Consider the following 20,173-nt stretch of genomic DNA (forward strand, 5'->3'; position numbering starts at 1 on the left):
AACTGGGGGCAGAGGTGAGTGGGAGACAGGGATGGGGCAGGAGGACCAGGGAGGAGGCTGCTGCCATGGTAGGTACAGTGGGAGGTGGTGGTGACAGGCCCGGGGTGGAGCCGTGGAGGTGGAGAAGTGGCAGGTCCTAGATCTCTTGAAGATGCAGGCCACCGGATTTGCTGTTGGGCTGCACACAGGTGCGAGAGCAACAGCAGGTCCCGGGTGACTCCAAGCCTCTTGTGTGGGGCAGCCGAAAGGCTGGAGGTGCCTTTATTGGGGCGGGGAAGAGGGATCCGGGAAGGAAGGTCAGGAGCTCAGCTTTGTATGCGTTGAGCTTGAGCTGTGGACAGCACGTCACACGCATACTGTCACGCCTCCCTCTGAACAACCCCATGAGGCAGGGTTATCAACAACCCAGCTTCACAGGTGTGGAAACTGAGGCACAGGAGAGCTACGTCACTTGTCTGAGGTAACACGCTCAAAAGCAGGGGAGCCAGAGCTTGGGTGTGGGGAGGACCCGGGGAGGGAAGGTTGGCCCCCACTGTGGACTCTGTGGATGACACTTGTCTTGCCTTCCAGGGAGAACCTCAGTACTCCAGTCATTCCAGCAGCAACACCCTCTCCAGCAACGCATCCAGCAGCCACAGCGACGACCGCTGGTTTGACCCCCTGGACCCCCTGGAGCCGGAGCAAGATCCCCTCTCCAAGGGTGGCTCTAGTGACAGCGGCATCGACACCACCCTCTACACCTCCAGCCCCAGCTGCATGTCCCTGGCCAAGGTGCCTCGGCAGCCCAAGCCACACAAGCCCCCGGGAAGCATGGGCCTTTGCGGCGGCGGACGGGAGGCCGCCACGCGGTCCCACCACACAGACAGACGGCGGGAGGTCTCGCCAGCCCCTGCAGTTGCCGGTCAGAACAAGGGCTACCGACCGAAATTGTACTCCTCAGGCTCCAGCACCCCTACAGGCCTGGCGGGGGGTAGCCGTGACCCACCAAGGCAGCCTAGGTAAGACACTGCTCTTCACCCCGGTCCTCCAAGGAGCTTGGACCGCCTTCTGCTTCCCCCACAGTCCTGACAGGGGGGTTCCCCTCCCTACAAGCATGCTGCTTGCAGATGGATGTGCTTACACACTAGTTTGCTTACAGAGTTGGGAGGCTCATGGACCACCCACTACTGCCCATCATTCACCTTCTAGTACCCTGGGTAGAGGGAAGGAAACCCCTGGCTGGCTGTTTCATCTGCCTCTGGTTTACTCCGAGCCTCTCTCTTTCCTTCTCTCTCTGCTAAGACCAGTGGTTTTATGCTTTCTGGAGGTCACAGACTGTATGTGTTAGGCGTGCATTCGGCTGGAGGTAACAGGAAATCTGACCCACAGTAGCTTTTAAAAAAAAAATTTTTTTTTTTAAGGTTTATTCATTTTTCAGAGACAAAGCATGAGCGGGGGAGGGGCAGAGAGAGAGGGAGACAAGACACAGAATCTGAAACAGGCTCCAGGCTCTGAGCCGTCAGCACAGAGCTCGACGCGGGGCTCAAACTCAGGCAGTGTGAGATCATGAGCTGAGCCGAAGTCGGACGCTTAACCGACTGAGCCACGCAGGCACCCCTGAGCCACAGTAGCTTAAGCAGACGGAGCTTTAACAGTCCCCCGATGAGAACTCCACAGAGGGCAGAGCCAAGCTAGTACAGCAGCTCAGGGAGGGCCTCAAGGCCTGGCATCCTGTGTCTTCCTCTTCCACCATTCTTACCATACTGGCTGCGGCTCCCTTGTCTCCAGGTGGCTGTGGTGCCCCTGGGGGGGATGGGCCCAAAAAACAGAGGAAGATGGCTTCTCCTAGTTCCCTTTCCATGAAGAAAGCAACAGCTTTCCCAGAGCCCTTTGAACAGAGCGACGTCACAAGGAAGGCTGAGAAATCACAGTTTAACCTTCTGGCCAACACAGCGAAGGGCAGTGGTCTCCACACAGTCCCCTAGAGGGCTCTTCAGCACAGATTGCAGGACCCCACTCGGAGTTTCTGATTCAGTAGGTCAGAGCACAGCCTGAGAATATGCATTCTTTTAAGTTCCTGGTAGATGGTGATGCTGCTGGTCTGGGGACCATCCTTTGAGGACCACTGGTGGAGAGGCAGGCAGGGGACCAAGGGAGAAAGACCTGGCATTGATGTCTGGGGCCTAGACTGCACACACTTAGGGCACCTTATGAAAGCCATGAAATGTCTCTCTGAAGCGCTGAGGTGGAAAACCGTTCAGCAAGTTGCCAAGCTCAGCCTGGAGCACGTGCCCCTCACAGGTCTGCACCCCAGGCAAGGGTCACGGTGCTGCGGTCCCCAGTGCAGACCCCAAAGGCCACAGCCTTCCTTCCATTCCCTGACTGCCCCTGAGCAGGGGCCAGCCCAGGACCCCATAGGGAGTCCTTGTCCCCTTTGGTTTCCTCAGGCCTTTGCCAGCCCTCAAACTACAGCCTCTGTCCACACAGACCACACAGGACCCATGCACCCAGGCAGTGGCCTCAGACCTTGACCGCAGCCTACAGTGCACTTCTGTCTGTGTCTATGCAGAAATATCTGTGTTTAAAAAAAAAAAAAAAGGGGCGCCTGGGTGGCGCAGTCGGTTAAGCGTCCGACTTCAGCCAGGTCACGATCTCGCGGTCCGGGAGTTCGAGCCCCGCGTCAGGCTCTGGGCTGATGGCTCAGAGCCTGGAGCCTGCTTCCGATTCTGTGTCTCCCTCTCTCTCTGCCCCTCCCCCGTTCATGCTCTGTCTCTCTCTGTCCCAAAAATAAATTAAAAAAAAAAAAAAAAAAAAAAACTTTAAAAAAAAAAAAAAAAGGGGCGAAGCAAAAGTGACCCAAACAGTACTTAGCCTAACTGTGTGTGAAGCACTTTGGTGTAGTCTAGTCTGTTCAAAATGTGAATGCAGCTCAATACCTCTTTCAGTGATCTCATGATTTAGCAGTGGTTCTCTGACCGGTTTGGAAACTGCCGTGTTTGAGGGTGCCTGCATTGTGTGGGTACCTCCCCTTGCCCTGGTCAGGGGCCCAGAAGGGTGAGGGTGGAGAGGGTGTGTGGCCCAGTGGGTTTAGTCTCTGGTTCAGCCTATTTCCCTAAACAGGTGGTTCTTAATCAGTGAAACTCACGGACTCTGGAACAGCTCTTTCATTCGTTATTTATCCCTTCATTTCACTCACAAATATTTCTTAGGGACCTGTTGTGTCACAGACACTAGGGTGGGAGCCGGGGAGAAATAATGAGCAAATTCAGATGAGGCCCCCCCCCCCCCAGCCCCTCACCTCAGCCCATCATCTGCTGAGGGAGACAGACGACAATTAGGCCATCACTGAGACACCTGTCAAAGTGCACCCACCTGGAGGGACTCTGCACCAGGAGAGTCCTGGGTGCCGCGGGGTCCCAGGTCTCAGCTCCGCTAGTCCCTGTGCTAGACATAGGCCTGTGTTCGTAAATCTGAGTAACTGTAGGGTTTTGAAATCTGCGATATAAAGGCAGCGGCTCTGAGGAGAAGACTGTGGCTGAAGCAGGGAGTGGGTATAAAATTACCCGGTGTCTGACGGAAAGATTTGCTGAACCCAGGAATGAAGGGAATAAAATGGGAGAGGAGCCCACTACAAAAGAGGGCCCAGCGGTTGGGAGCTTTAATTTGCATACAGACAATTGATGCTAATTGCAAATCATTCTTATCTACTCATTAAGCTGCTTCCTGAAGTTTTCTCCTAGGCAACCAGGCTCTGGCATGGAACAGCATTTCCCAAAATGGGGTGCTCGAGGTGATTTGGGTGGTATAGGAGGAAAATGTTTTTGTTTTTTGTTTTTTTAACAGATAAATGTTTGCTTTAATGAGTATTAGGAAAGGTGTTACCTGCCCATCCCCTGCTTTTACAGATACTGTCTTGGACAAGTTGAGAAAAATTGAATGAGTTGATTTAAAGAAACATCTGCATGGTAGATGAGAGTTGGACCTCCACCAGGGTTCAAGCCCTCCCTCTTGCCTTGCCTTGGCTGTGTGGCCTTGGGCAAATGACTGAACTTCTCTGGGCCTCGGTTTCTTCGTCTGTAAAATGGGGGATAAATCACATACCTATCTCATAAGGATATGGTAAAGATTTAATGACCTACTGTGTGTAGGACCCTTAGAACCATACCAGGCAGTAGGCCTTGAGCCTGCCTGTCATTAAAATCACAGGGGATTGTTATAAAAAGAGGAGAGGTTGGGGCACCTGGGTGGCGCAGTCGGTTAAGCGTCCGACTTCAGCCAGGTCACGATCTCGCGGTCCGTGAGTTCGAGCCCCGCGTCAGGCTCTGGGCTGCTGGCTCAGAGCCTGGAGCCTGCTTCCGATTCTGTGTCTCCCTCTCTCTCTGCCCCTCCCCCGTTCATGCTCTGTCTCTCTCTGTCCCAAAAATAAATAAAAACGTTGAAAAAAAAAAAAATTAAAAAAAAAAAAAAGAGGAGAGGTATGCCTCAAACTAACCAAATCAGAATGTTTCTCCGGGGCCATGCCTCTTTCAGGCAGTTCTGGGGACACCAAGATGGCTGAGACAGCCCCAGGCCTGCCCTCTTGGGGCTCAAAGTCCAACAGGGAAGACACACCTGTTCCCAGAGTGGTCAGGGCCAAGGTGAGGGAAGCACCTGGGATGCGGGAGCCCAGAGGAAGGGCCAGACCCCATTGTGTGAGAGGCTTTCCTAGAACAAAGAGGCTGATGCGAGCCAGGGGACTAGGAGGGCAGGGCATCCCAGATAGAGAAGGTGTGCAAGTCCCATGAATGGGCCTTACTTGGCTGCCCTCCCACAACTTTCCCGTCTTGGCGGGGGAACCAAGTTCCCAGTTGGTCGCTGAGCACCTGAGCCCAGGAGGCCCACATGTGCCTCCACCTGCCGCCGGCCGCGCTGCCCCTCACACCGGTCAACCCACCGGCCTTCTGCATCTGCTCTCGTTTATCTCTTCCCTTGGGCTGAGCTGGGATGACAGCCTGCTATCGAGGGCAGGCACGCGAGCTGCATAGCTGCCCCGGTCTCTGCTTGCACAGCACGTTGTAATAGAGCACCCGTGTTTATTCACATAGCGAGTGCTCATTGTGTGCCTGGCCCTCTGCTGGGCGCTGCGGGCACACACGGCCCCTGCTGTCCTGGCACTGACCCGGTACCGGGGAGCCAGCAAGCAAATAACGATCAAAGTAATAGATGAACTGTGCTAGGAGAAAGCCGGCAGAGGAGACCCACTGGGATCCGCGAGTGGATACGGTCCAGGACTCAAAGGAGTGTCTAATCTAGCCCAAGGGGCAAAGGTAGGTTCCATGAGGAAGGGTCATTTCTGCCAAAGATAAGAACAATAAGGAGGTGGGAGCAGGTGAGTAGTTTCCGAGGGGCTGATGGTATATTCTTGACCCAGGATGCAGTCACATGGTGTCTGCTTTGTAACTGTTTCTTCAGTTATATGCATATACTTTGTATACTGCTCTGTGTGTCAGCTATTATACAATTTTTTTAGGTATTTATTTCAAGAGAGACAAAGCAGGAGTGAACAAGGGGCAGAGAGGGAGAGGGAGACAGAATCCCAAGCAGGCTCTGCACCGTCAGCACGGAGCCCGATGAGGGGCTCAAACTCACAAAACCGTGAGATCATGACCCAAGCTGAAACCAAGAGTCAGACACTTAACTGACTGAGCCACCCAGGCACGCCTGTACAATTTTTTTTTTAAAAAGAGAGAAGGGGGGGGGGGGCAGGGGGGGAAAGGAAAGATGGGATGTAAAGAGGACGTCTCGATGAATGGGAAGGAGTAGCATGTGCAAAGGCCCTGAGGTGGAGAGGAAGGCGGATGCTGTTAGGTCACTGAACACAGGCCCCTTGGCTCAAGGGTAGAAACTGAGGGGCCAGCTGATGGGAGGTTTTTTGGGAAGTCAGCAGGAGCCAGACCATGCAGGGCCCTGTCCACCACATTACAGAGTTTGGATTCGATCCCAAGAACTGTGGGCAGCAAGGAGAGGTTTCAGCAGAAAGGGTAGTACAGGCGGATTTATGTTTTGAAAGGTAGTGCTGGAGATGAGACTGGAGGCAGAGCCTCAGGGACAGGGCTGAGGCGGAGATATGAGTGAGAAGGAAGGGGTCTGAACCAGAGGACAGAGCAGCTGCGCCTGCGTCACAAAGTGGCATTGCTAGGACACCAGGAGGGAGGGAGACACAGGTCCAGGATGGTGCCAGGGAGCAAAGAGTCGAGGCTGACTGCCGAGTGTCAGGCGGGTGCTGCAGACGGGGTGGTGAGGTTCTTGAGAAGAGACTGGGGCAGGGCCAGCCCAGGAGGCACGTTACTCTTAGGTAACAGGACGGACGGCCAGGAAGGCCTCTTACAAGGTTGTTATTTTGTAGGAAGCAAGGGGTTGACCCAGGCAGAAGAAACAGCAAATGTCACGACCGTGAAGGCGAACTCATTTGCAGTGCTTAAGAAACGGCCAAGCGGGTGCGCCTGGGTGGCTCAGTCAGTTGAATGTCTGACTTCGGCTCAGGTCATGATCTCACAGTTCGTGAGTTCAAGCCCTGCATCGGGCTCTGTGCTGTCAGCGCGGAGCCTGCTTCGGATCCTCTGTCCCCTTCTCTCTCTGCCTGTCTCTCAAAAATGAATAAAACATTTAAAAAAAAAAAATGATCAAGTGGCCAGAGAGGGAGGAGCAGACAGGGCAAAGGGGAGAGTGACAGGAGGTCAGTTGTGCACGGTAGGCCGGAACCCGGTTCTGGAAGGCTTACTGACCATGGTCAGCTGCTGGGATTTGATTCTGAGGGACATGGGAGCCATGGGAGGCATGTGAATGCACAGTCTGACTTACGTTTTAAAAAGATTACTCTGGACTATTTGAAAGGTAGAAGGGATTGAGTTTGCCCGCAAAACTCAAGGACTGCCACAGGGGGATGGGCCGTGCTGAGCAGGGAAACACCTATCCAGTCCCTCCCCGTGCTCCGGCCCCGCCATGGAAGCCGCCACAGCCTGTAGCAGCTTGTGCCCATCGATGATTTCAGTGACTTCGCAGACTCTCTCCCCAGACGTTCGTCATGGGAGCCCGGCTTCCAGGCGCACTGCCAGGCGCCAGCGCCTGCTGTGGGCACCGCAGTGGGCTGAGTGATCCCAGGCGGGCAGCCACCTGGCCCCCCGCCCTCTCCTGAGGCAGCACACGCTTCAGAGCTCCCTGGGTTTCCAGAGCTGTGAAGGGGCACTCAGAGGCTCTCCACTCCACGTGGAGCTGACACAGCCAGGCAGGAAGTACGTGGCTTTGCCTCCCCAGGCTGTGCCAAGAGGGAGTCTCTGGGATATGCTTCTGGGGGCACAGCTCTTAAAGGTAATGTGAGGGCCCTGGAACCCGCTGGGGTCACACACAACAGAGACCCACTTGGGAGAGTCACAGTCAGCCTGGGAGAGGAACCCAAGCCCTCTAAAGGAAAGGAGAGAGCAGTGCAAAGGCCCTGAGGTGAAAATGTTTCTGTCTGGGAACAGCTTCCCTTTCACCTGGCTGAAGCCCGGTAAGTGGGAGGAGCTGAGGGCAGAAGGGGCAGGCCAGATGGTGTGGGGCCTTGTGGGCAGAGCGGAGGACTCTGCCTCTGCCCTGAGTAAGGTGGAGCCACAGAGAGTCCTGGGCAGAAGCGCGCTGCGATCTGACTCGGTGTTCACAGGCTCTCTCTGGCTGTGTTCAGTGAGGTTGGGCAGGAGGAGACTGCTACAGCGATGGGCGTGGGGGTGGAGGGGGTGAGCATTGGCGGGTTTCTGCATCACTCTGATCCCGTATCCTCCCTGCAGACCTGCCACTTCGGCTCCCAGGCCACTGAGTGGAATGTGGCCACTTGAGACTCCTACACGATAACTGCAGCCACATGCGGGGACTGATTGAACTCTCAAGGTCATGCCACACACTAGGGAGAGAGGGCAAGATTGGTCTAGTAGTTAAGGCCAAGCAGTGAGGGATTCCTGGGCTCTGGCCTCTGACTGCCTGCGTCCGGATCACAGCTCCAAAGCTGACCCAACCGTGTGATCTCCATCAGGCTCCTTAGTTTCTCTGAGGCTCAGTTTTCTCATCTGTAAAATGGGAGCAATGATAGGATCTGTGGTCTAAGGCTGCCACAACGAACCTACATCATGCACTGAAAGTACTTAGCGCGGGGCCTGCGACGTAGCTGGGTCCAAAAATAGCAGCTGCTGCCAGGCTTTGTTTGCACGTATTCCATATCTGTTGTGACTGCAGTTGTTGAAAGTACAGGCTTGGGGTTAAAAGCCGGGGTCTCTTGAGCCAGACTGGGTTTGCATCCTGGCTCCATCCCTACCAGCTGCATCGTTTGGGGGCAGGTTATTTAATCTCTCTGGGGCCTGGTTTCCCCACTTGAAACACGGGGTTGGTGGTAGTTCCTGCCTCAGGGGGTTGCCAGGACAACTAAATGAAGATGCTTGGGGCAGGGCCTGGCCATGTTCACAGGCTCAGCACAGCCAGCCCCGTCACTGCCACCACTCTTCCTCCTGCGCAGGGGCTCAGCCACCCTAGGCCACCCATCAAGACTTGAGTGTAAGTGCAGCTCTGATTTCTCCATCCAGCCCCTGGTTTTTCAGCTTTTTTTGTAAGCCACAAAACCTTTTCCTCCAACAAAATCTTAAGTGCTTCCCTAAGATAGAACACAGATGAATGCATAACCTCTCCAGTGGGGGAGGTGGGGGTGGGAGGGCCAAGCAGGATGCCTCCGCCCCAGTCCTGGCTGAGCCCAAAGTCCCGGCTTTTAGCCCCTGGGCACACCACGTTAACAGTGCACACAAGACCTCTTGAAGTGGTGCTGTCACTGCCTCATTTCTCAGAGGAGGAAACTGAGGCTCTCTGAGGGGGGAAGGACCCGAGCTCAGGTCCCAGTGTGTCACTCAGAGCTGGGATTGGAACTCGGGTCAGGTGGGCAGCACGGCCCATGTTCTCACCCCACCCCATGGTGCCTCTTTGGTCTTCAAGTCACAGCTGAGGCCCAGAGGGGGATACCTGTTCCTGCTGGTGCATCAGAAAGAGAGCATGCTCACTCTGCCGATTGGTGGGTGGGGCAAGAACTCCACCCCGTATGGGGCACCTGGGCTCATGGCCCCAGCTCAGGGTTGGGTCAAAATACACAGCACGCTGGGGGTGGGGAATAGTTCTGTGTTGAGGCCTCACAAAGCTGAAGACAGAGACAGTCATGGGAATGCCTTTGGCTACAAGTAACAGAAAATTCCAGCGTGGCTGAAGGCAGTCTGTTATCTCACAGAACACAAAATGCCAAGTTAGGGGGGTGGCCAGGATTGGGTGATTTATTGACTCAAAGACCTAAGTTCTTTCTCCTCTTTGTGTTCTGCCTCCGTCAGCCTCCAAGCTGGCTCCCCTCCTTCTCAAAGTGGCTGTCCTTCAACCAGGTAGTCACAGTGTCCAGTGGAAGAGAAGGTGATTTTTCTGCAAGTGTTTTCTGTTTGTTTTTTTAGCAAAGAAATTTTCTCCCAAAGTCACCCAGCAGACAGTCCATATACGCCCTCCCCAAAGTGTCACTGGGCAGAAATACAGTACAGACCCATCCATACCCATCCCAGACAAGTGGCCTCACTCAGTCAGGATTTGCCCCCTGGGCGAGGTGTCTGGTCACCTTCCTCAAGCAAAGGAGGAGTAAAGTCAGCCTCTGTTTACAGGTGGAGGGGGGAATTAGGCTGACACCCAAAAGGTCTGCTGCAGGACCCGAAGCCAGGCAAGCCCATCTCGAAGGAGGCCGTGGATGGAGCTGGCTGGCTGGCGGACACAAAGGGTGTTCACCTTTTTCCCTTCCTGGTTTAATCATCTCTTGTTTTGTCAGCTCACAAAAGCTGAATGAACATGCCTGAGGGCAAGGTAGAGGAATGTACTGTAGAAAGTAAAAGTTAGGGTGATCTATTCATAGAATGGACCCCCTGCGGCCGTTGCAGAAAGGGGGGTTCGTGTGGACTGACAGGGAGAGAGCTACAGAACGTACGGTTAAGGTGAAAGGGTGCACAGCAAGCTTATGATCTGCTGCCATTTATTTTACAAAGTGGGAAGGATACACACTCCCTCTCACACACGTGTGCTTGTGTGCGCACAGCTCCCTGTTGAAGAAGAAGAAAGGATGGGTCTTGGTTGCAGGGAGAGCAGGGAGAGACTGGGGTGTCAGGTGGCACCTCCTTTGTGCTCTGTGCCATTTGTACGGTTTCATTTGACTTTTATTCTGAACACATCATTACTATCTCCAGAGATAATCAGTTAGTGTAAGCTCCTCCCCGAGATTTTTCTCCAAACCTGCAGCAGCCCAGTTCTTTCAAACATTTAAAAAAAATGTTTTTTAATGTTTATTTTTTGAGAGAGAGGAAGAGACAGAGTGCAAGCGGGGGAGGGACAGAGAGAGAGGGAGACACAGAATCTGAAGCAGGCTCCAGGCTCTGAGCCATCAGCCCAGAGCCCGACGCGGGGCTCGAACTCACAGACCGGGAGATCGTGACCTGAGCTGAAGTTGGATGCTTAACCGACTGAGCCACCATGCACCCCTCTTTCAAACATTTTTGATCATTACCCGAAACAGGGAAAGCATTTTACATTTACAACCCCCCAACGGATGTCCAGAATGAAGCTTCACAAAGCTCTTACCCTTACTGATGTTTTTTATTCCAGTCTGTTTGGTTTGGGGGCCTTTTCCCCCTTAATAATGGTCAAGAGCCACTCAAATGATTTAATGGCCCACAGTTAGGGAAAAACTGTATGGTTCCTTTTTTGTAAAAAAGACAAAACAAAACAAAAAAAAAGCTCAATAATCATACAGCGTAACTGTGTATGTAAAAACAGAAAGAACAGAGTCATGCTTTGTACTGTGCCTTGTACTCAGACATCTGTCCTCATTCATAAACAAACCTACCTTACTCTTTGAATTGGCTGCGTAGGTTTTGATCATATGGGGGTACTTGGAACATCTGTTAATCCCTTGTTAAAAGATGTTCAGGCCTGGGGCGCCTGGGTGGCTCAGTCGGGCATCTGACTTTGGCTTAGGTCATGATCTCACGGTCTGTGAGTTCGAGCCCCGCATCGGGCTCTGTGCTGACAGCTCAGAGCCTGGAGCCTACTTCAGATTCTGTGTCCCTCTCTTGCTCTGCTCCTCCCCTGCTCATGCTGTCTGTCTCTCTCTCAAGAATAAATAAAACATTAAAAAAAAAAAAAAAGATATTCAGGCCGGGTCTAATTTACTTTTTTTTTTTTTTAAGTTTTTATTGTGTTAAGTAGTGGGGCTTGAACTCATGGCCCCAAGATCGAGAGTCGAACACACCTCCCACAGAGCCATCCAGGCGCGTCTAACTTGATTACATACAGTGTTGGCAGTGAACATCCTTGTGTGTGCCTACAAGTACTTGGACAGGCTTTTCTGTCACACGGATTTCTGAGAGGTCAGATGTTAAACCACTGCCACTCATCCTTCACTTCTCAGCTCAGATGCCCTCGCCTCCCTGGGGAGGCTCCCTGGTCACCCTGCCATCCCTTCCTGGTGTTATACACTCCATGGCTCCCTGGACACCCCCCCACACACCAGTTTGCAGCTGTGGCCACATGAATAGATGTTGCTAAATCGTAGAAAGCATATCTAGTCAGAGCTTGCTTGTTTTAAAAGAAAAACATTTTTTTAACGTTTATTTACTTTTGAGAGAGAGAAAGAGAGCGCACGCACACAAGTGGAGGAGGGGCAGAGAGAGAGGGAGACACAGAATCTGAAGCCACCCAGGCGCCCCTGAGAGCCTGCTTTTTTTAAATCCAGTCTGACATCGCTACCTTTTGATTTGGCCATTGAAACATTCACATTTAGAGAAGTCATTGGTAATTATTGCATTTACATTCCCCATTTTGCCATTTTCTATATGTTCACTACCTTTCTTGCTCTGTTCTTCCTTTACTGCCACCTTTCATGTTAAATAATGTATATTAGTGTACTGTTTGGATTCCTCCTGCTTTTTTCAGCTATTTTTCCCAAATTCTTACAATATGCATCTTAACAGAGTAATTCAAATTTAGTAACTTGGGATGCCTGGGTGGCTCAGTTGGGTAAGCATCCAACTCTTGATTTCAGGTCAGGTCATGATCTCACAGTTTATGAGTTCGAGCTTGGCATCGGGCTCTATGCTGACAGTGCAGAGCTGCTTGGGATTCTCTGTCTCCTTCTCTGCCCACGCGCCTCCCTCCCCTCAGCATGCATACACGCTCTCTCTCAAAAATAAGTAAGCATTAAAAAAAAAAAAAAAAAGACTTTATTGTTAAAAAAAAAAAAAAGATTTAGTAACTTAATTTCAATAAAATATAGAAACTTTTCTCCAGTATAGCCACATTCCTTTCCCCCTCTTTTGTGCTGTATTTGTCATTTTATTAAATCTACATTTGTTATAAGCCCAACAATATAGTGTTGCTGTTGTTGCCTTTTATAATCTTATATCTTTAAGGAAGTTAGAGAAGAAATAAAACATAAATCTATAGTCTTTTAAGAAAAAATTTTTTTTAATCTTTTTTTTTTTAATTTTTTTTTTAACGTTTATTTTTTATTTTTGAGACAGAGAGAGACAGAGCATGAACGGGGGAGGGCCACAGAGAGAGGGAGACACAGAATCCGAAACAGGCTCCAGGCTGTGAGCTGTCAGCACAGAGCCCGACGCGGGGCTCGAACCCATGGACCGTGAGATCATGACCTGTGCCGAAGTCGGACGCTCAACCGACCGAGCCACCCAGGCGCCCCTTAAGAAAAATTTTTTAATGTTTATCTTTTGAGATAGAGACAGAAAGACCGAGCACAAGCAGGGGAGGGGCAGAGAGAGGGAAACGCAGAATCCAAAACAGGCTCCAGGATCTCAACTGTCAGCATAGAGCTCGACACACAGCTTGAACCCACAGACTGCAAGATCATGACCTAAGCCAAAGTCAGAAGCTTAACTGACTAAGCCACGCAGGTGCCCCCTCTATAGTCTTATTCTAACCTGCAAATTGACTTTCTTGGATCCTTCATTTCTCCGTATGGATTCAGGTCATCATCTGGAGTCACTATCTGTTTTCTTCTTCTTCCTCTTCTTTTTTTTTTAGATTTTATTTTTACGTAATCTCTACACTCATCTTGGGGCTCAAAGTACAACCCCAAAATTGAGAGTTGCACACTTCACCAACTGAGCCAGCCAGATGATCCTGGAGTCATTTTCTTTCAGCCTGAGGACTTCTTTTTATTTCACCAGGCAGATGAGCTGGCAATCAGTTTCTCAGTCTTTTTATCTGAGAATGTTTTTATTTTGCCTGTATGTGTAAAGGATAGTTTTACTGGATACAGAATTCTTGGTTGGCGGTTTTTTCTTTCCACACTTTGAAAATGTCATTCCATTACCATTGTTTCAAATAAGAAGTCTGTAGTTAATTATATTGTTGCTTCCCTGTATATGATGAATCCTTTTTCCCTTGACATTTTCAAGGTTTTTATCTCACCGTTTGACTTTGAACTTTTTCTGGATGTGAATATCTTTTTTTTTTTTTTTTTTTACTTTAATGTTTATTTATTTTGAGAGAGAGCACAAGCAGGGGAGGGGCAGAGAGAGAAGGAGACACAGAATCTGAAGCAGGCTCCAGGCTCTGAGCTGTCAGCACAGAGCCTGATGCGGGGCTCAAACTCGTGAGCTGTGAAATCATGACCTGAACCAAAGTCCGACCCTCAACCGACTGAGCCACCCACTCGCCCCTGGATGTGAATATCTTTGTATTTACCATTCATAGGGTTTGTGGAGCTTCTTAGATGTGTAGATGATTTTTTTTTTTCATCAAATTGGGGGAATTTTCAGCCATTATTTCTTCAAATCTTTCTTCTGCCCTTTTCTCTTTCTGAAACTTTCATTGCACACGTGTTGGTTTGCTTGATGCTATTTCAAAGATTTTGGTATAGCAGAATGTCTTACTCATTGAACTAGGCAGGCAGATGGGAGGAGCCCCAGGCTAAAATGCCACAGAGTCCCTCTTTTCTTACCTGAAGTTCAGCAGTTTTCCAAGCATAGATGATTCTTGCATTGTCATATGCCCTTGGTCAATTGCCAGAGTGCTGAAATGGTTGTTTTTGTCAATTTTGTGCTTTCTGGGGGGAGAATATTTGCCAGTCTCCTCATTCCATCATAGTCAAAAGTCCCACCCCTTCATATTACTAAATTGACCTTCGAAAAGGATTTATTGACTTAGATGCCAAAGCCATTACTTTTCTCACTAAGTCCCTCTTACTTAAAATGGAATTGGAATTTTACTTAAGTTTCATTATTTAGTTGCTTGTTTGTTTATTTATTTATTGAGAGAGGCAAAGAGAGAGAATCCCAAGCAGACCCTGCACTGTCAGCACAGAGCCCCACGCAGGGACAGAGATCGTGACCTGAGCTAAAACCAAAAGTCAGACATTTAACCCACTAAGCCACCCAGGAGCCCCAATTTAAAAGTTTTAGGGGCACCTGGGTGACTCAGTCATTTAAGAATCTGACTTCAGCTCAGGTCATGATCTCACAGTTTGTGGGTTCAAGCTCCACGTTGGGCCCTGTGCTGACAGCTCAGAGCATGGAACCTGCTTCGGATTCTGTGTCTCCATCTCTCTCTGTCCCTCCCCCACTCATATTCTCCCCTCCCCCACCCCATCTCTCTCAAAAATAAACAAACATTAAAAAAAAATTTTAAGGAGCACCTCGGTGCTCAGTCAGTTGAGCGTCTGACTTCACCTCAGGTCATAATCTCTCAAGTCGTGAATTCAAGCCCCTCATCAGGCTCTGTGCTAACAGCTCAGAGCCTGGAGCCTGCTTCAGATTCTGTGTCTCCTTCTCTCTGCCCCTCTCCTGCCTGTGCTCTGTCTCTCTCTCTCTCACAAAAATAAACATAAAAAAAAAATTGGGGGGGGGTGGCGCGGTGCCTGGGTGGCTCAGTCGGTTTAGCATCCGACTTCAGCTCAGATCATGATCTCAGTTCATGGGTTTGAGCCCCGTGTTGGGCTATGTGCCGACAGCTCAGAGCCTGGAGCCTGCTTTGGAATCTCTGTCTTCCTCTCTCTGCCCCTCTCCTGCCTGTGCTCTGTCTGTCTCTCTCTCTCTCTCTCTCTCTCTCTCTCTCTCACAAACATAAACATTAAAAAAAAAATTGGGGGGGTGGCGCCCGAGTGGCTCAGTCAGTTTAGCATCCAACTTCAGCTCAGGTCATGATCTCACAGTTCAGGGTTTGAGCCCCGTGTTGGGCTATGTGCTGACAGCTCAGAGCCTGGAGCCTGCTTTGGAATCTCTGCCTCCCTCTCTCTCTGCCCCTCCCCTGCTTGCGTGCGCGCGCTCTCTCTCTCTCTCTCTCAAAAATAAACATAAAAAAAATTTTTTTTTAATTTAAGTTTTAAAAGTCACTTTGTCTCAGTGGAATAAACAGGTGGGTCCCCAATAGCTGGGTTCTGGTCAGTAGCATGAGGTTCATTGTAGTGTTAATTCCGTGGGAATCTGGCATTTCAGATACTGAGCTGGGGTTTTAGATTAGATCAGTAGGAATGGTGTCTGATGTATAGCGAGTGCTCAAAAAATATTTGAATGAAGAGGCTACTGAGCAAGCTATATTTTAAGTAAAAAAAAAAAAGTTTACAGAACAACGTATTAATGTCATTCCAGTTATATAAAAATACAGTCCTCTACCCCCCCAAAAAAATTCTTCATGCTCCCCCCCCCAAAGTAAAAGGTTCTACCTCTCTGATTATATTCACGTGTATATTTGTAATGCATAGGAAAAGGGAGAGAGAGAGAAAAAATGCACGAGTGACAGAGAGAGAGAGAGAGAGCCAGCAAACTGTAAACCTTGGTTACCCCTAGAGACAGGTCGGACCCCCACCTCTAGCTATGTAAGTCGTGCCCAGGAGACAGGGAATCTCGGGGTGCATCCACCCACAGGGGGTGACTGTTTTGGATTCCCAGTGGTACCAAATGTGCCGGAAGGGCATTCCTGGGGTGGGATTGGAGGGGGGGGACCTCCTAGGCAACTTGGTCTTCTCCCTATATAGATTTCTGTATTGGAACTTTCCACAGCAGCGATGTATTTGTATACCTCTTGTGCAAAGGAATTTTTTGTTTCCCAAGAGTACATTTAAACAGATCAGTTCTGCATAATGGGGAACATTTGATTGCTTATTTCTCTTGTTTTTACTTTGCAGTGACGTGAGCTCCAGGGCCGGCTACCCTGCTCAGGTTTACAAAACCGCCAGCACAGAGACCCCTCGGCCCTCCCAGGTGGCCCAGCCCAGCCCCTTCCAGCTGTCCGCCTCCGTCCCCAAGTCCTTCTTCTCCAAGCAACCCGTTCGCAATAAGCACCCCACAGGGTGGAAGAGGGCAGACGAGCCCCCGCCACGGCCACTCCCCTTCACTGACCCAAAGAAGTAAGTGCCTGGACGCCCAGCAAGGTTCTACAAGAGCCAAGCCAGGCGTCTCTGGGTGGGGAAGGAGGGGACACTTCACTCACTCATTCAGCAGGATGCTGTGCCAGTCCCGCACCATCTCTGTGGACAGAGATTCCCTTAGTTGGGTGTTCACAGGGCCCCTTGGCTGCCCAAGGGGCACAGCCTTCAAGGAGCTGCTATGCAGGAGACGGGGTTTGGGGAAGGCTGAGCAGGATGGAGGCTGAGAAGGGAGAGGGGGTGGCTTCTGGATGGATGAGCTGAAAGGAGAGCCGCCAGGGTTGCCTGGCAGACCAGACGAGGGTTAAGAGGAAGGGCGAGGTTGAAGAAGACTCTAGGTCCTGTAGCCGGAAGGGCAGGCTTGCCTTGAGGTGAGGGCTGAGCTGAGGAGCAGGCTTGGCTGGGGGAGAGTCCTGGGCGGGTTAAGTTCGTGAAGCACAGAAGACATCAAGGAGGAGGCGGGGTAAGGAGTCTGGAGCTGAAGGGAGAAGTCAGGCTGGAGGGGGAAATTTGGGTGTCGTCTCACAGGGGCACGAGGCTGGAGGCATACCCCAAGGCCAGGAGTGTGGGTAGAGAGGAAGGGGGAGTGCAGGGCGGGGCCAGAGTCCTCAGTGTGCAGAGAGTATGCGGAGGAGCCCGGGTGAGGAGCCTGGGCATGATGGGCTGTGAGCTGGGCGTCGCTTTGAGCCTCATGGAGGTCCCCCAGGGTGCAGGAGAGAAGGGCAGGGTGGAATGGGAGGAAACTGTGCTCAGCTCATTTGAGGCATTTTGCTCTGCTGTAGAGCAGAAGAGAGCGGAAGAGTATGCATTAGGGAAGGATTTCTGTTTTAAGTTAGAAGACGATACCTCACATTTACTGAGTGCTCACTGTGTGCCAGTCTCGGTTCTGAGCTCCTGTATGTGAATTAGTTCCCTGAGTCCTCACAACAGCTCTGTAAGGCAGACCTGCCATTCACCCCATTTTACAGATAAGGCAACTGAGGCCCCGAGTCACTCAGCTGGTAAGGGACAGAAGTGGTCCAAGGCTCCTCTTCCATTGGGTGTGGGGGGATCTGCCCTCCTCCCCCAGTTCTTTGTAAAGTCTTTCATGACCTGGGTGGACCATTCAAATGTGTGGATGACGCAGAGCTCAGAAGGAGACAGGTGTCAGGAAGACAGAAACGTGACCCTGCAGATGTCCGCAGGAGAGCCTGGGCAACTCACACCGAGAGTCCAGTTCACACGCGTCACTCACAGCCAGGGACACGCGGGAGTCTAGGCTCTGACCCTCCGCTCACCTCCACCCCCGGGCTGGATGACGAGGGCTCCGTTGACCAAGCACACAAGTACCAGGCACTGGCTGCGGCATGTGCTTCGCCGAAACTCCTGCGCAGACCCTGCTCGGTTGGCTTCCTCCCTCCTCTGCCCTCCCATCCTCCCGCTCGCCCCCTCCCTTCTCCACTCCACTGGCCTCTGCTGCACTTCATGCTTGCCAAGGCTAGGCCAACCTCAGGGCCTTTCCGGGGGTTCTCTAGTGCCCGGAGAACTCCCCCACCCCCGCCCCTGATCTCAGGGCTGTCTCCAGGAAGCTTAGTCTGATGCCACCTCGTCAGATGGGCCTTCCCGACTAGACCTGGCCCCTGCCGTCATTCGGTCACTTTTCTCGTTCTTCTGGAGAGCGGGTGCCATGTCTCGGCTGCCTGGCGCTCCGGGTGCTCCTTCAGTGAACGTACGCGCCATGCATCTCGTCGCGTTCTCGCTGCAACCCCATAAGATACTACGAGACCCCCACTGTTCAGGGTGGCCAGAGGGTCAGTCCCTGCTGACGCCCTTCTGCTCTTCCACCACGGCAGCCGCTCTGGCTGTCCTTTCCCCGCGTGCGTAACTACTAGGGCCGCGGCAGTGAGGTGCCACAGACTGAGCGGCTCGACTCCAGAAATGTACTGTTTCACGGTTCAGAGGTCAGATGTCCGAGATCAGGGCATTGGCCGGGTCGGTTCCTTTTGAGGGCTGCGAAGGGGAACCTGTTCCAGCTGGTCTCCCAGCTGCTGCAGATTTGCAGGCCACGTGTTGGACTCCGTGGTCTGTAGATGCATCTCCCCAGCGTCCTCCCTGTGGGCGCGTCTCTGTGTTGGCGTTTCCCCCTTTTATAAGGACACCAGTTACTGGACGAGGGTCCATCCTCATTGTCTGAGACCCTATTTCCAAATAAGGTCACGCTCTGAGATACTGGGTTTGTACTTCAGCATCTTTTTGGTGGGAGGGGACCCATAACACCACCTCTCAGGTCTTAACCCAGACACGCCATCCTTGGGGAAATTCGTTCAAGCCCACACCAGGCTCATCCCTTCCACTGACCTCATGCTTCTTCCCTTCTGCGGCACCTGTCCCAGGGTACATCAGAGCATCATTTCCTGGCGGCTGGCTTCCTCTCTGTCCCCCATGGTGGACTGAGAATTCCAGGAGAGCAGAGGTGCCATGAGCCCCACCCGGGGCCCAGTACACAGTAGGTGCTCAGATGATATGCCTGAATATGTGATAACACTGAACAAACAAAAACCCACTTTTCCCTATGATAAGACTCAAACATACACATCATTTTTATAGATGTGTATGTTTGTATAAATGTATGTATGTAAACCAAGTATATAAAATATACATATAAATATCAAATAGGGGCGCCTGGGTGGCTCAGTCGGTTGAGCGACTGACTTCGGCTCAGGTCATGACCTCACGGTTTGTGAGTTCGAGCCCCGTGTCAGGCTCTGTGCTGACAGCTCGGAGCCTGGAGCCTGCTTCGGATTCTGTGTCTCCCTCTCTCTCTGCCCCTCCCCCGCTCATGCTCTGTCTCCCTCTCTGTCAAAAATAAACAAACATTAAAAAAAAATTTTTTTAATATATATCAAATATTTGGGGGCACACATAGAATAGTTCCATGGCTTCTTACAATATTCAATAATTTAGTTATAGATACATTTTTTTTAAGATTTTATTATTAAGTGATCTGCACCCAACATGGGGCTTGAAGTTACAACCCTAAGATCAAGAGTTACACGCTTCATGGACTGAGCCAGCTGGATACATTTTTTAAATCACATGCAGAAGATAATATGTTAATTTAGAATGATTGCTTTTGTCCACACACTCGCATTTCATAAAGTTGTTTTATTCAGATTCTCTCTAAGCATTTTGGAGATAGTGTCTTTATCATTGTTAAAGATACTTCTAAAAAAAAAAAAAAGATACTTCTGAGTCACCTAACCTAATTTTCCAGAAAACACCGTCTTCAAGCTAAATTATTTGAGGTTAAACATACCTTTTTTTTTTCCTGCCTATGAAGCTGTCACTGAAATTTAATCCCAAGGCACAAGAACTCATTTGCATAACTTATTTACCTCCGTATGTTAATACCCACTTTACCAACTACTGTCAGAAGCCCTTCCCCTACATTAGCTCATTTAATCCTCACTATGCAAGTACTTTGCATCCCATTTTCCAGATAAGAAAAATTGAGGTACAGAATGGTTACGTTACTTACCCAGATTCACTCAGTTAAGGTTAATCACTGCAGATGTTATGTTCGTTCGTTGTGTAATTTGTCCCCACAAGGTCACCACATATGAGCTCATCACCCACCCCCACCAGGAGTAATTACCAAACCTCTCTTTCTTTCCTTCCCTTTTCCTTAATTCCGGTCAAAGACCTCTAACATGCCCCATGGAGAAGTGCTAATGGCCTCATCCAACGCAGGGGTGCTCCCTT

At 50.9% G+C, this 20,173-nt stretch overlaps 1 protein-coding gene across 3 annotated transcripts in view; it reads left to right on the forward strand.

Moving 5' to 3' along the window:
• Window positions 1-20,173, forward strand: part of SIPA1L3 (signal induced proliferation associated 1 like 3) — a 240,147-nt gene that overhangs the window by 200,012 nt on the left and 19,962 nt on the right. For all 3 annotated transcript variants that reach the window (XM_030297618.1, XM_030297615.1, XM_032591515.1), the window contains exons 15-16: window positions 571-998; window positions 16,193-16,414. In XM_030297618.1, coding sequence (XP_030153478.1) covers window positions 571-998; window positions 16,193-16,414 — 650 coding nt within the window. The remainder of the gene's footprint in view (window positions 1-570; window positions 999-16,192; window positions 16,415-20,173) is intronic.

Source organism: Lynx canadensis, chromosome E2 (assembly GCF_007474595.2).
Source record: "Lynx canadensis isolate LIC74 chromosome E2, mLynCan4.pri.v2, whole genome shotgun sequence".
NCBI classification, from domain to species: domain Eukaryota; kingdom Metazoa; phylum Chordata; class Mammalia; order Carnivora; family Felidae; genus Lynx; species Lynx canadensis.